The 19,900-nt window shown below is 36.8% G+C and overlaps 1 protein-coding gene across 6 annotated transcripts in view; it reads left to right on the top strand.

Annotated features, from left to right (window-relative positions):
- The window catches only part of SPIN1 (spindlin 1), a 59,946-nt gene that overhangs the window by 35,077 nt on the left and 4,969 nt on the right, over positions 1 to 19,900 (top strand). For all 6 annotated transcript variants that reach the window (XM_075740540.1, XM_075740536.1, XM_075740541.1 and 3 more), the window contains 4 exons: positions 892 to 1,117; positions 11,262 to 11,310; positions 16,667 to 16,920; positions 17,929 to 18,162. In XM_075740540.1, coding sequence (XP_075596655.1) covers positions 1,066 to 1,117; positions 11,262 to 11,310; positions 16,667 to 16,920; positions 17,929 to 18,162 — 589 coding nt within the window. In that variant the 5' untranslated portion in view covers positions 892 to 1,065. The remainder of the gene's footprint in view (positions 1 to 891; positions 1,118 to 11,261; positions 11,311 to 16,666; positions 16,921 to 17,928; positions 18,163 to 19,900) is intronic.

The raw sequence follows: 19,900 nt of genomic DNA, 5'->3' as shown, positions 1-19,900 counted from the left end.
CAAAACTGAAGTAAAAGAAGGAAGACCAGAACTGATTAACAGATTACAGAAGTGACATTTCTCAAGGACATGAGGCTAAAAGGATGATCTGACCTCATGGTCTTAGCCATGTGCAGCACTGAAGTAATGGATTAATCTGGATAGACGTTTCCTGTCCAAAAATGTTAGTCTGAAATAAATTGTAATTCTTCAAATTTTCAGGTGATCACAAGTTTCTGTAGTTAAATCCTGAAAAGGACTTAAAGTTGTCTCACTTATCTCCCTCATCCAGAGGAACGTGATGAGTAAATGTTTTAGGAATCTGATGAGTTTTGGTGTAGAGAGTCACCAGAAACTTCTGCAAATCTTCTGTGAACTGATGACTTAACAAATTGGTGGCTTGAGTAGTCATTGCAGTGGAATCAGTGTTTTGGTACCTTTTAAATGTTGGATTTTTTCAACAGAATTTTTTTAGAACTTCTGTGAAGCAAATTTATTCTGCTATGTGGGTGTGACCGTGTTTTGTTTATAATACATGTAAATAGTTGATTTGGGCTTTACTTCTGGTGAAGGTAGTACAGTTTCTTTGAAGCTCATAGTCATTCTTCCCAGTACTAAGCTCAGTATTTTTTAAGAATCTTTCCTTTCTGTATGTAGTTGACTTTGATGTGATACCGAACTTGCCTATGACTATTAGGGAAAAGTAGCAGCCGTAGTATTTGTTTTGCTGTCTTGTCTATATGCTCTCTGTTTGCTGAATGTTCTCAGAGTAACAGAATATGAAGGAACTTCTGTTGAGTAGGAAAACAAGCATTAAAGTGAAACAAAATATTTTTATCCTAACCAAGTCAATTAATGCTTATCTTAACCAAGTCTCGAATCAAACTATATTTTACCTGTTTTGTTTTTCAGAGTACTGTAATTGAAAGTGCATCTTCTACATTTGAGGAAGGACAAATTAATGATTGAACGGTGGATTAATAAGTAGTTGTCTTATTCCAAGAATAAGAAGATATCCTGGGAGTTGCAAAGAACTGGATTTTCACCCTAGTCCAGCAGCTTTGCTGCTCACTTAAACACAGATGAATGAAGACCCCATTTGGAAAATCACCAGGTCAGCGGTCCAGAGCTGATGCAGGTGAGGTGTTTTTCTGGATGGTTTTGTTTGGGTTTAGTAGGTAAAAAGTGTTCTTACTTTTATAATGGGATCTTTTTTTTTTAATGTTATGTTGAAGGTTTGTGAAGGTATTATCCTTCCTGTCTTAAAAGAATGTTTATTATTGTTACAGAAGCTGATGAATTGGAAAGGAATATGTAAATTTAATTTAGCAGTACAGACATACATATAAGAAGTGTTTAATATAGACTGTAATATCAAAGTTTTATTAGAACTGTAAGTTACATACAATTCTGTAAAGGGACAAAATCAATTTTGTTGTAGCATTGCATTGACATATGTGGTGGGTTGACCCTGGCTGAGGGCCAGGTGCCCACCAGAGCCGCTCTATCACTCCCCTCCTTCATTAGACAGGGGAGAAAAGGTACAATGAAAGAAAACTTACGGGTCGAGATAAGGACAGGGAGAGATCATTCTCTAATTATCATCACGAGCAAAACATACCGAACTTAGAGAGGGAATTCATCTTATTTATTACTAAGCAAAACAGAGTAGAGGAATGAGAAATAAAACCAAATCTTAAAAAAAACCACCTCCCCCCACCCCTCCCATCTTCCTGGGCTCAACTTCACTCCCGGCTTCAACCTCCGCCCCCCCCAGCGGCACAGGGGGACGGGGAGTGGGGGTTATGGTCAGTTCATCACGCGGTGTTTCTGCTGCTTCTTCATCCTCAGGGGGAGGACTCCTCTCATCGTTCCCCTCCTCCAGCATGGAGTCCCTCTCACGGGAGACAGTCCTTCACGACCTTCTCCAACATGAGTCTCCTCCACGGGGTGCAGACCTTCGGGAGCAAACTGCTCCAGCATGGGTCCCCCATGGGGTCACAAGTCCTGCCAGCAAACCTGCTCTGGCGTGGGCTCCTCTCTCCACGGGGCCACAGGTCCTGCCGGGAGCTTGCTCCAGCGCGGGCTTCCCACAGGGTCACAGCCTCCTTCAGGTGTCTCCACCTGCTCCGGCGTGGGGTCCTCCACGGGCTGCAGGTGGAATCTCTACACCCCCTCATCCTCCCTCCATGGGCTGCAGGGGGACAGCCTGCTTCACCATGGTCTTCACCACGGGCTGCAGGGGAATCTCTGCTCCGGTGCCTGGAGCACCTCCTGCCCCTCCTTCTGCACTGACCTTGGTGTCTGCAGATGTTCTTACATCTTCTCACTCCTCTCTCTGGCTGCAAAAGGTCTCTCTAACTGTTTTTTCTCTTTCTTAAATACGTTATCACAGAGGCGCTGATTGGCTTGGCCTTGGCCAGCGGTGGGTCTGTCTTGGAGCCAGCTGGCATTGGCTCTGTCAGACACAGGGGAAGCTTCTAGCAGCTTCTCACAGAAGCCACCCCTGTAGCCCCCCCGCTACCAAAACCTTGCCACGCAAAACCAACACAACATATTAAGGGGAGAATTTCTCTTGTTTTATCTCAAGTCCTGAAACAAATTTATTCACCACATATTTATAACTTAGAGTAAAACGTCATGGTTTTAAAGAGGCTGATCAGCTAGGAATTGTAAAAGAGAATATCTTGAAAACACTACAGAAATGCAAATAATGTTCTAATGTGTGTGCTCGCTAAACTGAAACAGGTTAGTCAATGTATTTTAAAGCAATTTTTTTATTCAGAGAAATGCAAAATATGAGTAAGCGTTAATCCTTTTATGACTAGTTAGGCTTATTCAAAGTTTTGCAGCTTGAAAGACTAGTGAATCTCAGTCTTGTGTGCTCTGTAGTAAGAATTATTAGCAATGATGCAAAAAAAATCAAGTGACTAACAAAGAATTGTTTTGTAGGTTGACAGTTGGTTCTGTATAAATTAAGCTAGATTTTGCTTCAGTAGTGTATTCTGTCTGCACTAGTGTAGGACAGGGACTAAAAGTTGTTATTTGCAGTTTAGGAATTCTACAGAGTAGCATTTTGAGGATGAATAGGTTACAGATGAATGTTGTTCATTCTTCTGTTCAATTAGTTACTTCTGAGTTTATTTAAGTAATGTAAATTGTTTTGTATATTGAGTCATTTTTTTCTGTTATGAAATTACTTTGTGGGTTATTTAGAGGGGAAGGGGAGCACCCTTCCTATTTTGCGCTGCAGCAAAACTCACTAGTCAGTGACCTGTGCAGGGAAAGACTTTGTAGACACATGATGCAACATTTTTTCTGTCACCAACCATTATGAATTGGTGCTTTTCTAAAAATCTGAAGCAACTGTCATTTATAACTGGGAAAGCTCAGATAACTTTTAAAATACCCAAGTAGTAGTCCGTTCTGGTGATTTTAAATACTCATCCAGTTCATTGAGAACTGAAGCAGCTGATAGTGGAAAATTTCTCTGAAACAGTTTGGAAACTTTCCAAACTGTGCTTACCTGTGATTAGCTTACATTAATGTTAATTTGCTGTCACGCATTTGAAACATCTACTGATTTCAAAGGTAACTTCAGCACATTTTTAATAGATGGTTTCAAAGGAGAAACACAGTACAAAGTCTTAAACACTTGGTTCAGTGAGTTTTCATTCCATCAACTTATGAGTCATCCTTCCTCTTGACACTAGCAGAATCCCTGTGGGAGTAGAATTGTGTTTGGAAGAGAAAAGAAAGGAGAGCAGGCTTTGACCTGGTACTTAATTTCAGTCTTGTTTACTTCTAAGCATTAGTTGGGCACTGAGCCCAAGTTCAATGGATTTGGACACTAGGTTTTTAAGGCAACTGTTTGAAGAATTTTTTCTAATGACTTCAATGTGACATGCGATGAACAACAAAACTACAGCACAGATTTGAAGTGTCATAACATGAAACTTTATATAGAGGGTGATTATGAGGCTGGATTTGCTTTCTGAAAACCAAAAAAGTTAAGCTAGGACATTTTATTTAAATATGTTGAGAAGAAAATTTTGCTTCCTATTTGTTCTTTTGACTTAAAAAAAAAAAAAAAAGACAGAATTCATAGACTTACGTTGAAGAGTCGCATTTCCCATTATTTGTTCATTATAGGTTGCCCTATAACTTGCACCATGCAAAATTGTCAGTAAAATTGACACAGTTTAGACGACATTTTTGCTTTTTAATATACCTATACAACAGTTACAATCTGTCTTTATCTCTTTCTCTGTGAAGTTTTTTAATCTTAACTGAGAAGTCCTTCCTTAACTTATATTTATTTGATTAATGTGCCATCACTGTCATTTAAATACAAGCCATAAATCATACACATTTGGTCTGCCTCAACTCCTGGCATAGTTAGTTATGGCGTAGATGTGGGTGTTAGCAGCTTTCAGCCTCTGGCTGTTATATTCTTGAGGAAGACAGCTGCTGATCTCCTTGCTGTTGTTGCTCCTCCGGATCGTATTTGGTGGTCTGAGGCTACAGAGCTTTTATGCTCCTTTTTTTTTTTTTTTTTTTGAGGGGTGTGGTGGGGAGAGGGAAGGCATGGAATTATCTGACGTTTATTTCTTGATTATGGATATGCATTAGGAAAGAATGGATATGCATTAGGAAAGAGTGCAGCAGGCAGCTGTTATTGCTGAGCAAGAGAGACAGAACTTTTGTTTATCACAGCAGTAGTTCCACTGCTAGCAGTCAAATCCTTCCTTTGAAAAGAACAGCAAATGCAGTACTTGAATTCATGAGAGTTTATAAAATGATTATTTTGATGGCTGGAAGAGAGGCCTTGCAATGTGATATAAATTAAGGTTATAGCAAGTTAGTTGTTTGGGGTTTTTATTTTGGAAAAGTTTCTCTGGGAGAGAAAGCTGTCAAAGGTCCAACCAGGTAGTGACAGAATGGTTTAGGTGGCAACTCTACCTCTTCTTTTCAGAAGGAGAATTTGATTATTAACAGGTGAAAAGATACTCTTCTTTAGTTTTATGTTAAAAATTTATTTGCTAGGGGAGAATGACTTTTAATCCTGCAGTTGTGGCTGTGTTCTGTGTGTTCAGATTAATTGCGTGTCAGTGATCTTGTGACCCTTTATAGACTTTTAAAAGTGGTCATGGTGATGGTTTGGGTTGGCTTTTTTTTTCCTTCATTGGGAATGTTAAGGATTTACTTTAAGTGACTACTGAACTTGACAATTACTTTATTTGAAATAATTTCTAATGACAGTAACAATGGGGGGTGAGTATGGTATTTGTTTCCTACATAATTGGAGAGATACAGGATTGATGGATGGACTGTTGTATGGGTAAGGATTGACTGATTGCCTGCATCTAAAGAGTTACAGTCAACAGCTCAATCTCCAACTGAAAACCAGTAGTGAGTGGTGTCCCTCAAGGGTCTGTACTGGGACCAGTACTATTTAGTAATGACATAAACAGCGGGATTGAGTGCTGTCATCTGGGAACAGATAATACAGCATTAGTATATTCTTTCTAATGTATTACAGAATCACAGAACAGTAGGGGTTGGAAGGGACCTATGGAGATCATCTAGTCTCGTTCCCCTGCTAAAGCAGGATCATCTAGAGCAGGTTGCACAGGATCGCGTCCAGGGGGATTTTGAATATCTCCAGAGAAGGAGACTCCACCACCTCTCTGAGCAACCTAGTTTTCATTTTTCCTTCTGATTAAAAAATAGGGTGAAAGCATGAAAATAGCTTATAAAGTCTATAATTGATCTCTTAATCATGTAAAATCATGTAATCATGGAATTCCAGGAGATTTTTGGATCATGTACAGACTACAAAAACCTATCTGGTGGTATAGATATAAACTAGTGGTTGTGTCAGGTATTCATATAGGCCAATATGATTACAAAAATTAACGCAATACCGAAGCTTTTTGCAATTGACTTTGATTTCATCCAATTGTAGAGACTTATCAATCAGTGACAATACAGGTGTCATGGCTTCTTTAAAAAGGCTGATTTTCATCTGTACTGTCTGTCTGCTTACACAGGAAATGCTTTTATTTGCTGTAGAGTAGGTGTAAAGGGAGAGATAGATATATTTGGTTAAAATATCTAGGTTTTTTAAATCTGTCTCTACTGGAAAACATACTTCATAATTCCATCTTGAGAAATAAAGGGTAGAATTGAAGATGGAGAAAAGAAGGACAACACAACAGTAGAGTATATGGCTACAACCTCTAGGAGGTTGTCAAAGTATAGAGTTGCTTTCCAGGATATAGTTTCAGTAGATCAGCCAGCTGCTCCTTTGTATAGCAGTGTGCCTGTTTCTCTAATTAGTGTATGACTGTCTCCAAGATAGGGGAATACAGATTTTTTTTTTTTCTTCATTAATATTATATAGGATAATTGATTGTAAAATAAGTTGTGATTGCCCTTGTATTCACACTTACATTTGTCCTTTTTTAGTCTAGGGGCCACCTTTTTAATGACATATAAGTGAAAGGCATGGTCCTCTAGAGTCCTTCCTAGCAGTTATCTCTCAGAGGTACAGGATCCCACCAAACTGCCAGATGGTCAGGAACAAGTGTAATGCCTTTACTGGATGGCTTGAAAACAAAGTAATTTCTTAGTGAAGAACTAGGAAACAGTAAGTCATACACAAGCTTTTGTAGTTTTTTCCCATTTAAAAGCAAGTGTAAATTGTTTCAGTACTGTCTCTGTGAACTAAGAAAAGAGAACCCACTCCTAGATGTGACTTGCTTAGGATTGCAGTGAAATCTTCAGGCAGAGTCAGAATTCATTTTATCTTTGTATTTTATGTCTACTTTGGTTAAAAGAACTCTCTTCCTTCCCCAAACTCTTTTAAGTTGAGGTTGGGCAATACTAGGTGTGAATAAGCATTTCGAAGGGTCCCTGAAAGTAGTTCTGAAATAGCCTCCAGATACAGAACAGTTCCTGTGGGATTACTGCTGTAAAGATACTGAAGTATAACTTAGAAACATCCAGCTTTTGCTGCTTGATGTAAACACAGGATATTCAGAGAAATAAGATATTGTGGTGTCTTTTGAAGAGTCTGTCTGATTTTCATGGATTGAATGGAGGGTCCTGTCCATTCATTGCCAAAACATTGCCAGCAGCTTTCTCCCATACTCCTCCCTATTCTCTCCTCCTATACCTCTCAGTTGAAGTGACATATATACTTCACTTGGATTCAGCATCCTGAAAGAACGTTTGTTTGTTGTTCAGTGTTATTTTTTTACTATTTGTATGTTCAGGGCAATTTAGTTGTACACAGTATTTTGAGTGTTATCTAAAATATGGAATTCCATGGGGTGTTCTAGTTAGAACTTGTCTGTCCATAGATAAAAGGAGGTAAAGAATGTGAATTTAAAACCATTCATGTTGTATAGAATGTAATAACTCTCCTTTATTGTTCTTTAATTAGTATTAACATCTTTGAAGTCACATTGTGCTTGTGACCAAACTGTGCTTAACCCCAGGACACTTGGAATGCAGATGTTTGGGTTTTTTTCTTTTGAAAGATTTGCGTGAAGATACTGCCCTCAAAATGCTTGGGATTTTTTAAGTGCCTTTCTGCTTTGAACTGGGCACTTGACAGAAAGTGACTAATGCTAGTGAGGTTTCTATCCCAAGCTGTTTAGATAGTACTGGAGGTTTCAGGAGATTTTATATAAGCCAGGTTACTGCTTTGTTATGTTACACAATCACTAGGTGAAGGCGAAGATCATGTGTATGCTAAAAGGTAGTTTAAAAAAATTTACTTTCTCTCAAAGAATGTTTTAAGTCATTAACACATAGCAATACGACACCATAAGTATCACTCATTAAAATGTCATGCACTTACAAATAAATATCTCTGTAAAGAAACTCTGCAAGCTCTTGGCAATTCTAAACTGGGAAGGAAGAGTCTTCTGCAGAGCTGATTTCTTGCCATATAAAGCAAATTTTATGTATTTTATTTTGTGGTGGCTTCACTTGCTCTAATCTTGCAAGAAAGCAAAATACACAGGAGTTAAGATATCCTCACACATCAGAGGAATTTTAGTATTTCCAATTAATTTCGCAATTCCTGTAGGGAAAAGAAAAATTGAACAACATTTCTAAATATTTTTCTTGTAAATCGGTTATAATGGACTTTACCAGTTCAAAATAATAGTTTTTGCAGCCATTCAAAGACTACTTTGCATTAGCTGCTTGAAACAAATGTTTTATCTTGGCATGGCTCAGATGATATTTTGCAAGGAAGAAATAATAGTTAAAGAGGTGCTTGTTGGTCCATAGATATTCCTCTGTGTGACAGAGACTGTTCAGCATACTCCTTGTATTTTTACTGCTGGTGCTAGTGTCTGTTGGAACATACTGTCTTTTTGTGCCATCACTGGACTTCAGTGTAGGCTCCTGTTAGGGAAATGGTCTTGCATTTGCTGCTGTTGAACAGATAGAAGTGTGTGCATACATCTTACTGATGCAATTTTGAGGGTTACAGCATTATGTAATATATGGTCTTCAAGTGTGGAACTAGTTTCCTAAGGTATAAAAACTGCATTTGCTTGGAGTATTTTTTTTTTTTTTTATATATATATAAATCAGTATCTGTAATTGTTTTAGCAGTTTTGATAATAAATGGGAGAAAAAGCAGTTTGAAACAGTTCTGGTGTGTTACTACCATTTAACCTGGACATCATCCTTGTTTTTCGGTGACTGAAAGGGGATGAGGCAGTGAAATTTGGGGGTGTGGTTTGGGAGGGTGCACATGTGTGTGTGTTTAACAATGCAACTGCTACATCAGGCTGTCTTACTGTTACATGTGCATAAACTGCTTAAGTTGGCTTCTTTAATTGTCTGGATTTCAAAATGCTCACTGAAGATTGCAAGGATTATAGGTGTGCTATCTGAGTATATAGTGTTAGCAGTAAGGAAGATGCTGTCCCAAGTGATAAATAGTAAAGGGGTACTGTTGAAATCTTGAATGCTTCCATCTCTCTGTGCCATCCTTCTCCTCCTCCCCCCTGTACCACCTAAGTTTAGGTACCATTCCAAACTCTGAACTTTGACCCTATGAGTAGCTCAGAGAGTTCTTGCAGCTTTCAAGTGGTAGTGGAAAAAACTATTGCTGAAGGAATTATCCCAGACAAAGAAAGATTCAGGCAGGTTTATCAGATAATTCTGGTTTTGACCTTGTTACTAGAATATGCCAAATGTAAGGATTGTGTGCTGTTTCATCCCCGTTTTTAGAGCTGCTGTAGGGGACAGAAATGTTCATGATTCAGTGAAATCTTGCTAGAATTTATGCAACTGTCTAGCCAAACGAAGTGCTACACAACTCAATAATATAACCTGAGATGTCTTTAGAAGGAGTTTGCATCTGCTTGAGGCATTATGGAACTCAGTGCCAAATACAAAGATGAATTCTGGCAAATAGGCTTGTAGTCATTACGAGAGTGGGTTTGTCCTAGGATCTTCAAATACTTGTTATTGTATCTTCTTGAAATCTTGTTACTTTTGTATTAAACATCCAAATGCCATAACTTTACTGGGAGCTCTCTTAAGGTACTGACTGACGTAAAAAGCTGAGCAGTGCTTAGTTGTCTTTGGTTTAGAGCTCACTACAGAAAGAAACAAGTTGAATCCTTTCAAAAATACAAGGTTCCCAAGGTGGGAAGTGAGTGAACAGGGCAAACAGACATTCTAGAGATCTGCATAGCTTCTCCTTTCTGTTTATTGCCGCTTCTGTAGTAAATGTTCTTTCTGCGTACGTCTAGCGTTCCTATTCTTCACTTCCAAAGGCTTTGGAAGACTAAATGCTTTGGACGTCCCTTCTCATACACAGGTTCAGACTCCTTGAGCAGAGGATAGAAAGCAAGTTTTATGCTGAACCATTCTGCAGAATATGTGGATGTTATTTCTGTAGTGTTTTTAACTATTGGAGCTGATAAGCTTCGCCTCATCAGCCTACAGTAATGTAAAATATAAAATTTGTGTGATCATGTTCTGATGATGCAGTTCCTCTGCTTTATGAGAACAGATTTATTTGTCTAAGTATTTTGTTTTTAATAACACTACCATATTTTTAATAAAACATGTTTTATTATATTTTGTATTAATAAAACACAGCCACTTCAAATACAGAAAAGGTAACTGACAATATGATCAGAAAGCTTGTAGTTGTAGTCAAGTCACAGAGTCTTTTGGGTTTATAATCAAGCTTTTTGTGATACTGGGTGGGGTTTTTTTTAACTTCCATCTAATAGTTCTTATAAACATGCAGTTTAATTACTTGGTCTTATAACAGTCAAAAATTGCAAATAGGTCCTTTACTGTAGTAATTGGCATGTAAGGCTTAATTTTTGAAACACAAACATTTCAGATGTTATTACAGAAGAAGATGCAGATTTTGAGGATTTGATATAAGCTTGACTGTTGTAATCAGAAGATGTAGTATTATTTTAATTATGCCATTTCTGTAACTATTTATATGTCCTCTTCAGTTTTGCACATGAAAATGCAAATATTGAGATATTTATGAAGACTTTGAAGGTTAATTGTACTTTTAGTGCTTGACTCTCTCATGTGACGCTACTACTATCATGAAAGTTTTCAAACTATACATTCCAAAGCTATGCTTGGAACATCCGCATAGTGTTAAATTTAAAAGAATTGGTTTGTTTAGACCTACAGAGAAACTCAAATACTTGTCTGTAGGTGTTAATTTAAGCATCCATAGTTGAAATTCGGGGCATGTTTCTACATACACGTGAGACATTAGAGTTACACGTGTGTCAGTCCAGTACTTCGACCAGTTCTTTGCGATATTGCAGACAAGGAGGGTTTAATGTTTTAGCACCAACTGAAGATATTCAGCATTACACAGCATTCTGATTTAGCGCAGCAACAACATTCAGGGATGAAAAGTTACACAGCCAGTTGATTCACTTAACTGTTGTAGCTGATTGATCTTCTCAACTGTTACAGCCATTTTCCTAGAACAAAGACCATATGGGTCCCTGTTGTGTTAAGTTCAGCTTTCTTTTTAATAGTTGTGATCAGTCACTCCTTCTGTTCATCCCTGAGCTTCAAGAGCATGTAGCCTGTGTCTCTCTGCAGAGCCTTCTCCCGTTGTAGCAGTTCATTGATCAGTCATAACATGAAATCTTTACATTTTAACATTCGAAAGGAAAACTTTTATACAAGATGGCTTTTTTGGTATTATATACACACTTTATTTTTCACTAATTCTGTCATCCTTTATGTTGTAGGTCATGCAGGAGTGTCTGCCAGCATGATGAAGAAAAGAACTTCCCACAAGTAAGTTGTTAATATTTTTACAAAGTACAGCTCTCCGTAACTGGAAGTACTGTTCTAGAAATATATCTGTATTGTTCCTCTCACTTTGTTCTTGAAAATCATGTGGAATACTACTTGGTCTGTATATGTGTGTAGAGTCAGACTTCTAATTCTTTCAGGAGGGTGATAGGAAAGAATGCCCCACAAATAGAGTTTTAAATATCATTTTGACTGTTAATATGAAATTATCCTTGAATACAGTTTTGCAATTCTTTCTGGAATTCAGAGAGAAGGAGCTGCGAGCAAGAAATTAGCCACGTCTACTGTAGGATCTCTGTTCCCTGGCACAGAGTTCATGCATTGTCAGAAGGCCAATAAAAACTGCAAAGCATGCTTACCGATGACTCAGTCTTGAAATAATCTTAGAAATACCTAATCTTATATTCACTACAGTGGTAGTTTTGAAAAGGGTTTTTCACCTTTCTAAAATAAAGAATATACTGAAATACTTCTGTAAGGAGGCTGCTATTTGTGTGTGAAGGATGCCTGCTTATCCTACACATTCATGGCATGTACTTTTCCCTTCTACAACATTTTTAAATAGTAGCAGCTGAACACTGGTGAGTAGTTGTTTGAAAACAGACGTAATGTTCTGGGCATAATTGGTCTTACTGTCAAACAGCGAGATACCATATCTGGTGGGAGAAATCTAAGCTGAGTAAGTGTGAAACTTACTAAAATGTTACTATTTGTATTTTAAGTGTAAAGTCATACAGTTGTGCATCAGTCAAAAGCAATTTGTTTGGCAGGTGTATTTTTGACAATTAACATAGTTAATCACTGCTAACAGTGTTAACTGTTTCCCAGAGAGAACACCTGATGTAAAACTACTCTAATCCATTCCACAAGCTCATCATTATCCATTCTTGTCTATCTTCATAGAAGGCAAAGAGAAACATTTATTTGTCTAGGGGCAGGTAGAGTTGGTTAAAACTTAATTTCTCTTGTTCTCTTTCAACCGCTCAGAGAAAGGAGTGTATGATGGGAAGACTATCAGAGGTGGGTTGCCTTTTGTACTTGAGGGTGGCTAGATTTGTCTTTATTGTTGTGGTGAAATACACTTATTTAAATACCTAAAAAGGCTGTAAATTTGTTAGCATAAAGGCTTTTATGGGGCATAAGAAGTTTTGATCCTAAGTGACATGATTTTGAGGCATTTAACTTAAGCATCCAGCCTAGTTTTATGTTAATTTAGCTTAGTTCAATTGTTTATTAATTATTTAGTGAAGGTTTTTTGCACCAAACAAAGTTGATTTCTCGTGTGCTGCTCACTGACTTGTCTGAGAATGAGGCAGAGTAGTAGACCATAGTAGTTTACCATAAAAAAGTAGGATATGAATAACCATGTAATGACATGCTGATATTACTCTGAGCTCTTATGGTAGTCTACAAGTTAGTAATGCATACTTTGTCACTGATTTAGTTATTTATTTAGTTACTCCTCATTTAAAGAAAAAGAGGAACAAGCCTACTGGCATTCGAAGGCCATCCGAGGAGTTTATAAACCAGCTTCAGAAGGTGTATGGCAGAGGAAGGAGCCAAGACAGTGCAACAGGACATGACTCAGTAATTGAGAATGTGATAGAGTGAGCAGTGTGGATGAGTCTTCTGAACTCTTCTTTACTAAATGGTAGTTAACTGTTGAGCATTTAGGAAAGGGTTCCTATGGTTATAGGGCAGTTCTTCCAAGTGCTCTGTCACTGGGTAGTGGTGATCTCTATCAATATGAAGCTGGCCTCACTGGCATCAGATCAGTCAGTAACCTCCCAGATCTCATTCTTTCAACCCTTGGTGCATAAGGAAAGAGTACAAGAAATAGTGTAAGTATAAAACAATCCTTTCTTCATACGCTCTCCAGATTTCTTGTAGTTGGCAATTCAAGGACTTCAAGGTGCAGGTTACACCGGTAGTTTAACTACAAATGAACTTAACCATCTTGAATTTCTGATCCCACTTTAAGCTAACTTGTAATCTTGGTTCCTGCAGCTTCTGAAGGTAAATTCACAACTGTATGATGCGTTTTGAGGGAGGGCAGAAAATACTTTAAAACTTTTGCCTCAACTAATGTGCCTCATAGTCTGAATATTGTCAAAAGTAGTTAATAACAATTTTCTCATCACCATTCTGCTGTTAATGATAGTCTTTAAGGCAAATCACAATTATAATAAGTTTTGGGTCCTATTTTTAATAACTTCTGCTTGGCACCATGAAAGACTTCAAATTGTACTGACCATCACTGCTGTACTGCATTTATACTGTTTTACAGTTTTCCTTCCTGTTTTTCACAGTTGTGAGGGGTATGGTTTTCTTTCAACCTTCTGGGTGGTTTTTTTTTTTTCCTTAGTTCTACCCTGTGGTGTTTTTCTGAGATGAGATGATTAAAAAAACAAACAAACAAACAACAAAACTAAACAACCAAACCTAAATGGATAACTTCATAGGTTGTTGGGAAATGCCATTTTCCTTTTTATAAATGCTAGGTTGTCTTTTAAGCACAACCCTGAAGTAAGGGTTGATTTTTCTGCTACCAGTTCCGTGCAGTTCTGCACTACATTGGTTTCCCTGGTAGCAGCTGCCAAACAAAAGTTTGTGTGAGAACCATATAAATACAACTTCAAAAACTGGGAAGATTTCTTTCTGCCTGTGTAGTCTCTAGAAAGTTTTTAAAGTATCTGATTCTGATAATGAAACCTTTTCACAGAACTAGCTTTTACTTGCCAGCTTCTGCCTTCAAGATGTGGGAGAGAATCTGAAACTTTTGCAGTTGAAGAGCCATTTATAGTGAGGATGTGTCTGATGTGTCAAGAGCTATTTCCAGGACTTGCTATTTTCTTGTTTTCCTGGCTCCACGTTTTACGTGTCTAGGAAAATTGTTATTCAGTCTTCAAGAGCCAGTCTTTGTGGAATTTTAAAGATAATTGTAATGAAACAGAAGGAAAAAATGTGTTAGGCCTTCTGGAGCATAGAAGCTTATGTACATTTGTATTACTTGGTGTATCACAGAAATAATACACTGTTGAGGAGGTGAGAGGTTTGAGTTGGTTACTTAACTGTCTTTCATGGGAGTATATGCATAGCTATTATTTGTTGATAGTTAGAAACCTATGCTTGCTTTCTTACCACATGTTCAGATGCAAGAAAAAATAGGTTTTCCTTGGTAATTTACTAGTTTGAAAATCTCATTTCTTGCAGTATGAACCACTGCAAATGAGGGTGAATGGTTGTACAGTAATACAACCTTCAAACAAAAATTTGAACTGCAAGTACACCTGGTGGGTACTTGACTTTTAATTAAATTTGTAATGCACTTTGCTCTCAAAGGCATTTTAAAGGTAGTTACAAGTTTGAACTCAGTTATGTAGTCTTTTTCCATCGTATTTTTTTAAATTAGTGTGAAGTTTTTTGCTTAATTGCTCCAATTTAAACATTAAGTGGATTATGCTTTACAGGCAGAAAGTAAAACTGACTGTAAGGTTGAACATTAACAGTGTTATTTTTACTTTTTTGACAACGAGATGTTTAGCAGATAGACAAACTGTTTAAAACTGACATTGTTTTATCTCTTTTACTACTTTCTTTAATCTTCAGTTAGCTTTATTCTGTATTAGAATGGAACTGTGATTCATTAGAACTAAATAAATTAATTGCATGCAAAACAAACTCATTTTTATTGTGCTGAGAACCAGATCTCTCATCTCATTTTGTAATAGTAAATTATTACTGAGTCTATTACAATTTTTAAAAATACATTTATAGTTGAGCAAGATCTGAAATTTCAAAGTGTGTTCTAGTTTCTGTATAAAATTAGAATCAACTTTGTGGGAGAGTGCCTCTTAACAGGAAGAGGTTGGAGTTCCTATAATAATCTGTGCTAGCAAAGTTAGGAGTACAAAAACTGCAGATTGGTCTTGCCGAAAAGGTCAAATGATAACAAAAGTGAAATTTGACAAAACCACCATCTAAGATCTTCATGGTGAATGAAAGTCTAGAGGTGGGACAAGCTGCTGAAGGAATCATACATCTTGTTTTTAATAGTTACGATTACAGCTTCAGCATTATGCATTCCAGTGTCATGTAGTGAGTGCATTGTTCTGCAAGACTGTTTCCAGGATTTCAGTGGTATGATTGTTATTTGTCCTTTTTGAATCATATAGGAACTTTTCTGAGAGCATTCCTTGTCCTTGAAGATGTTTCTCTTCGGTCACTATCTCTAATCTAAAGAAGAATATTGTTTTCTGCAACTGACTTTCTCTTTTAGATGTTGCTCTTAAGCATACTAGTGGTGTGCATATTTTATTGCCATGTAAACTAAGTGTAACTAGTAACCCAAAAATCTATTTTACAACTAGTTGACATTCATAAGAATTTTCATCAAGCAACCCTCTAAATAATCTTTTTAGGAATGAATAAGTGCATTATAACATGCTAAAATAAATATAATAATGATTCCTTATCACCAATATACTGTCATAATGTTCCTTAGTTTCTTCCATTTGTAGTCAAAATTGTCAATTAGTGTTTTTAATAACTGGGTAGAACAAAACTTGTATAACACTTTCATTCAATGATTTCAAACTGTCAAATAGCTTACATGACTGTTGATCAGAACAACTGTTATTCAGCAGAGGGAATTTGCATGCAACTTCCATGAAAACAGAGGAAGGACAAAAAAGTATATGTAATCTTTTTTCCACGTTAAGGAGTATCCCTTCTATTGCCATTACCATTACATATCATTTTTATTTTGCTATACTAAAAAGGAGTGTTAGAAAAGGGTTGTTGCTACCATGTGTCTTTTAAAAATACGGGGAGTCAAAACTACTTGTAAATGCAGAAGGAAGCTAAGTTTCCTTCAGATGAAAGCACAGGTTAGGGAAAACAAATGCCTTGGAAGAATTTTCGTCAGACACAGGTAATGTTTCCACTGACTTTTTCCTCCTGGGGCAGTTGTGTTTACTATTCTGCAGAGAGAAACATGGTAGTAAAGTTATAATACTGCCAGGTAACCTTGTGCTTTGAGACCTCATCAGGTGAGTTTTACTTTTGACATTCGGTGTAGTAAGGGCTAAAGTAGTTCTTTTAGCTTAAGCAAACTAGTTTTAGAAACCACTATTAGGAAACTGACCTTACAAAGCACACCAAAAATGTTTCACTACTTTTCAGCGCATTTTTCTTTTTTCCAATATAGTGTAATGTGCTTTATACCCTAATTTGAATAAGGTATAAAATATATTGCCATATTAAAGCATACAGCTCGTCTGGAGTAGAATTTTGAATATGTATGTACTTCGTTAATATTATGTTTGTATCTGTACAGAAAGCATAGAAACAATGTGGGACCAAGCAAACCTATTTCTCAGCCACGAAGAAATATTGTTGGCTGCAGAATACAGCATGGATGGAAAGAAGGGAGTGGACCTGTAACACAATGGAAGGGCACAGTTCTTGATCAAGTTCCTGTAAATCCCTCTCTCTATCTTATAAAGTATGATGGATTTGATTGTGTGTATGGACTAGAACTGCACAAAGATGAAAGAGTTTCAGCACTTGAAGTTCTTCCAGACAGAGTTGGTAAGTGTTCCGGGTTTTTCTCCTAAATTCACATACATATAAGCTGACATATACTATTAAATGCCATCCACTAATCTCTCCAGACTCCCTCCAAGATAACAAGTGACCACTTAGATTACCTGCCATGTGACAAAAATGAATTTGACTAATAAAATTTAAGTGCTCTATTTAAATTTTTTTTTTCCACAAAGGTTTGATGATACCAGCAAGCGCAGTGCTGCCTTCTGTCTTTAAGTAATATGCAGTACATTCTGTAGTTTTCATTTAGAGTCTTACCCTTATGAACCATATGTAAAGTTAACACTGATATTTCTGTTAAAATTTAAACTCTAAGCCATCCTGGCTGTGTTATCTGTTGTGTGTGTCTGACTGTAATAATGTCACATTTTTTTCCTCATGTACTTTAGCTAAGTACTTTTAGTAGTGGGGGAAAAGGCATTTTCTAAGTGAAATAACTTTGTTAGTAACAAGGCTTTTTGATTTTCAGAATTAGCCATAGATGGTTAAAATGCAGGTCTTTCAAACTGCGAAGTTCAATAATTACCCAAGTAGTTACTAGTTTATGAACAGAATAAGCTGGTGCTCCTTCTGACTGCAAAGCAATTGGTAGCAGTCTCTAGAATGGTGTTAGGGGGCACCAAACCCCAAAGTTTCAAAATTAACTTCATAGAACTGTTCTGTGATTGGCACCTCTTCCTCTTCTCCCCAGCCTGCCTCATGCCCTCCAGTGTCTAGGTAATATACAAAGAGTCTTCACTCCTGTGCCCTCTATTGATCTCCCTTTACCTTGCATTATGATTGTTTAGTCATAGGGAGTACAATGATGCATTGTTGTTTTAACAACATTTCTAAAGTTCTTCAGTCGTCTCTGGAATGGACAGTGTTTGTTTTGTATATGAATTTACTAACTTCCAATCAAATTTGTTTATGAATCAGAGTAACGATTTTTTTTTCGCAAAGACATATATCTGTGCTTTTGAATGAACTTATGGAATGCTGTCATTTCAGCTTCATCTCGAATTAGTGATGCCCACCTGGCAGACACAATGATTGGTAAAGCTGTGGAACACATGTTTGAGACAGAAGATGGCTCAAAAGATGAATGGAGGGGGATGGTTTTGGCTCGAGCTCCTATTATGAACACATGGTTTTATATTACCTATGAGAAGGATCCCGTCTTGTACATGTACCAACTCTTAGATGATTATAAAGAAGGTGACCTTCGCATTATGCCTGATTCAAGTAAGTAGGCCAGTTACTGTTTTCTTCTGGAAAGTGGCAGTTTTTTATATTAACGTTTGGCTGTGGTTTATTTATGGACAGGAGAGTTGACAAACAAAGATCTTGTTTGTTACTCCCTTTGATTTTTTTTTTTTTTAAGTTTCGCAACTAACAAAGATCATAGCACAACAAGGAATATTTGTGTTAAGTGCTGAGATATTCTACTTCTATCAGCAGTGACATATGCAGGAAAAGTTTATTTTATAAATCCTAATTCTGCTGAAAATATGTACATGCTACTGTGGAAGAGTTTATGTTTGGATTTTTTTAAATGAAAACTGACAAACCAGAACTTTTCCACTATTATTTTCTTATAGAAGTGTCACAACTCGTTGAGATCGCTCTTGATTTGTGTTTCTGAAGTAGTTCTTGTGGGAATAATACTTTGAGGCCTACTAATATAGTCAGATTACTTTTGTTAGGGTAGGTGTATTCACTGTGAAAAAGTTGAGTAGCTTCTTGGGGAAAGAGGTACTAATCTTTTGAAAATTCGTTTTCTCTCACATGTTGCAACACACTAGCAAGAAAAATATTTAAGTACATTAGAAGGGATAATTTTTCCCTCCCTTCTTGAAGTGAAAGTCATCGGGGCTTTTCCTGTTAATGTAGAAGGATTTTCACATAATCAATATTGTTCAAGACTTTTGGATAGCCGGTACAGAAAAGAGGAAAAAGGCTTGTAAAGAATACTTTGTTTTTATTTCTCCCATGTACCTAAAACACACTTTGCTGACAGCAGCAATCTATCAGAGGGATTTAAAGAAAATTAATAATCACATAACTGTAGTGGTTGGCTACATGGTGCTTTACATAAGTATTACTTTATAATTATTTTGCTGAGTTTGAGACTATTTTCCTTCAGATCTAGCACTGATAACAGTCTGCTGGCTAAATAAACAAGTGGCACTTATTTGCATAATGTCTGTAGTGATCATCTGTGTTTAGATATTTTTTCCCCACTCATAATAAAAAGCAATGTATCTGCTGCTTGTAAAGAGTACACCACAAATGTTAATGGAAAAAAGAGACCGTCCTCTTCCTAAAGAAATAAAGCAAGCTCTTTCAGATTTGAACCTTCAAATAATTTGTTTTTTGTCTTAACTATTAAAAGGGACTTGGAATGTATTTTAAGTCTGCTTTGCTTTCTTCCACCTTTGAAGTAGCAGTAGGGAAAGAGCTGATATGCTTTCCATTCAAGAATTAATGGTTTTAATGCAATTTTTCATCCGTGCTCACCAGGAGACTATCTACTACTTACCTGTTTCCAAAATACTTCTAAGTATTTGCTACCTCCCTGAATTTGAATGCTTTCCAGATCTTTTGAATTGTGTCCTTAAGTCAAGGATTAGATGTTAAGAGTAGTATTTTTCAAATCAGATCTTAGAATACCTGGAAGTATGTCTGTAAATTTGGTGGAACTTGCCATAGAGTTATAACTAAAATTTCTAGGGAACTCTTTCTTCTTAAACACAGGCTTTGCATATGTGGTCCTTAAGTCAAGGATTAGATGTTAAGAGTAGTATTTTTCAAATCAGATCTTAGAATACCTGGAAGTATATCTGTAAATTTGGTGGAACTTGCCATAGAATTATAACTAAAATTTCTAGGGAACTCTTTCTTCTTAAACACAGGCTTTGCATATGTGAGAAGACCAAATTTAGATAATTTCTTTTGCGCTTTTTTTGGTGAGGGGAAAATG

Source organism: Balearica regulorum, chromosome Z, assembly GCF_011004875.1.
Source record: "Balearica regulorum gibbericeps isolate bBalReg1 chromosome Z, bBalReg1.pri, whole genome shotgun sequence".
NCBI lineage: Eukaryota > Metazoa > Chordata > Aves > Gruiformes > Gruidae > Balearica > Balearica regulorum.
Note: the sequence above shows the minus strand (reverse complement) of the source record. Positions and strands in the feature narration are given on the sequence as shown.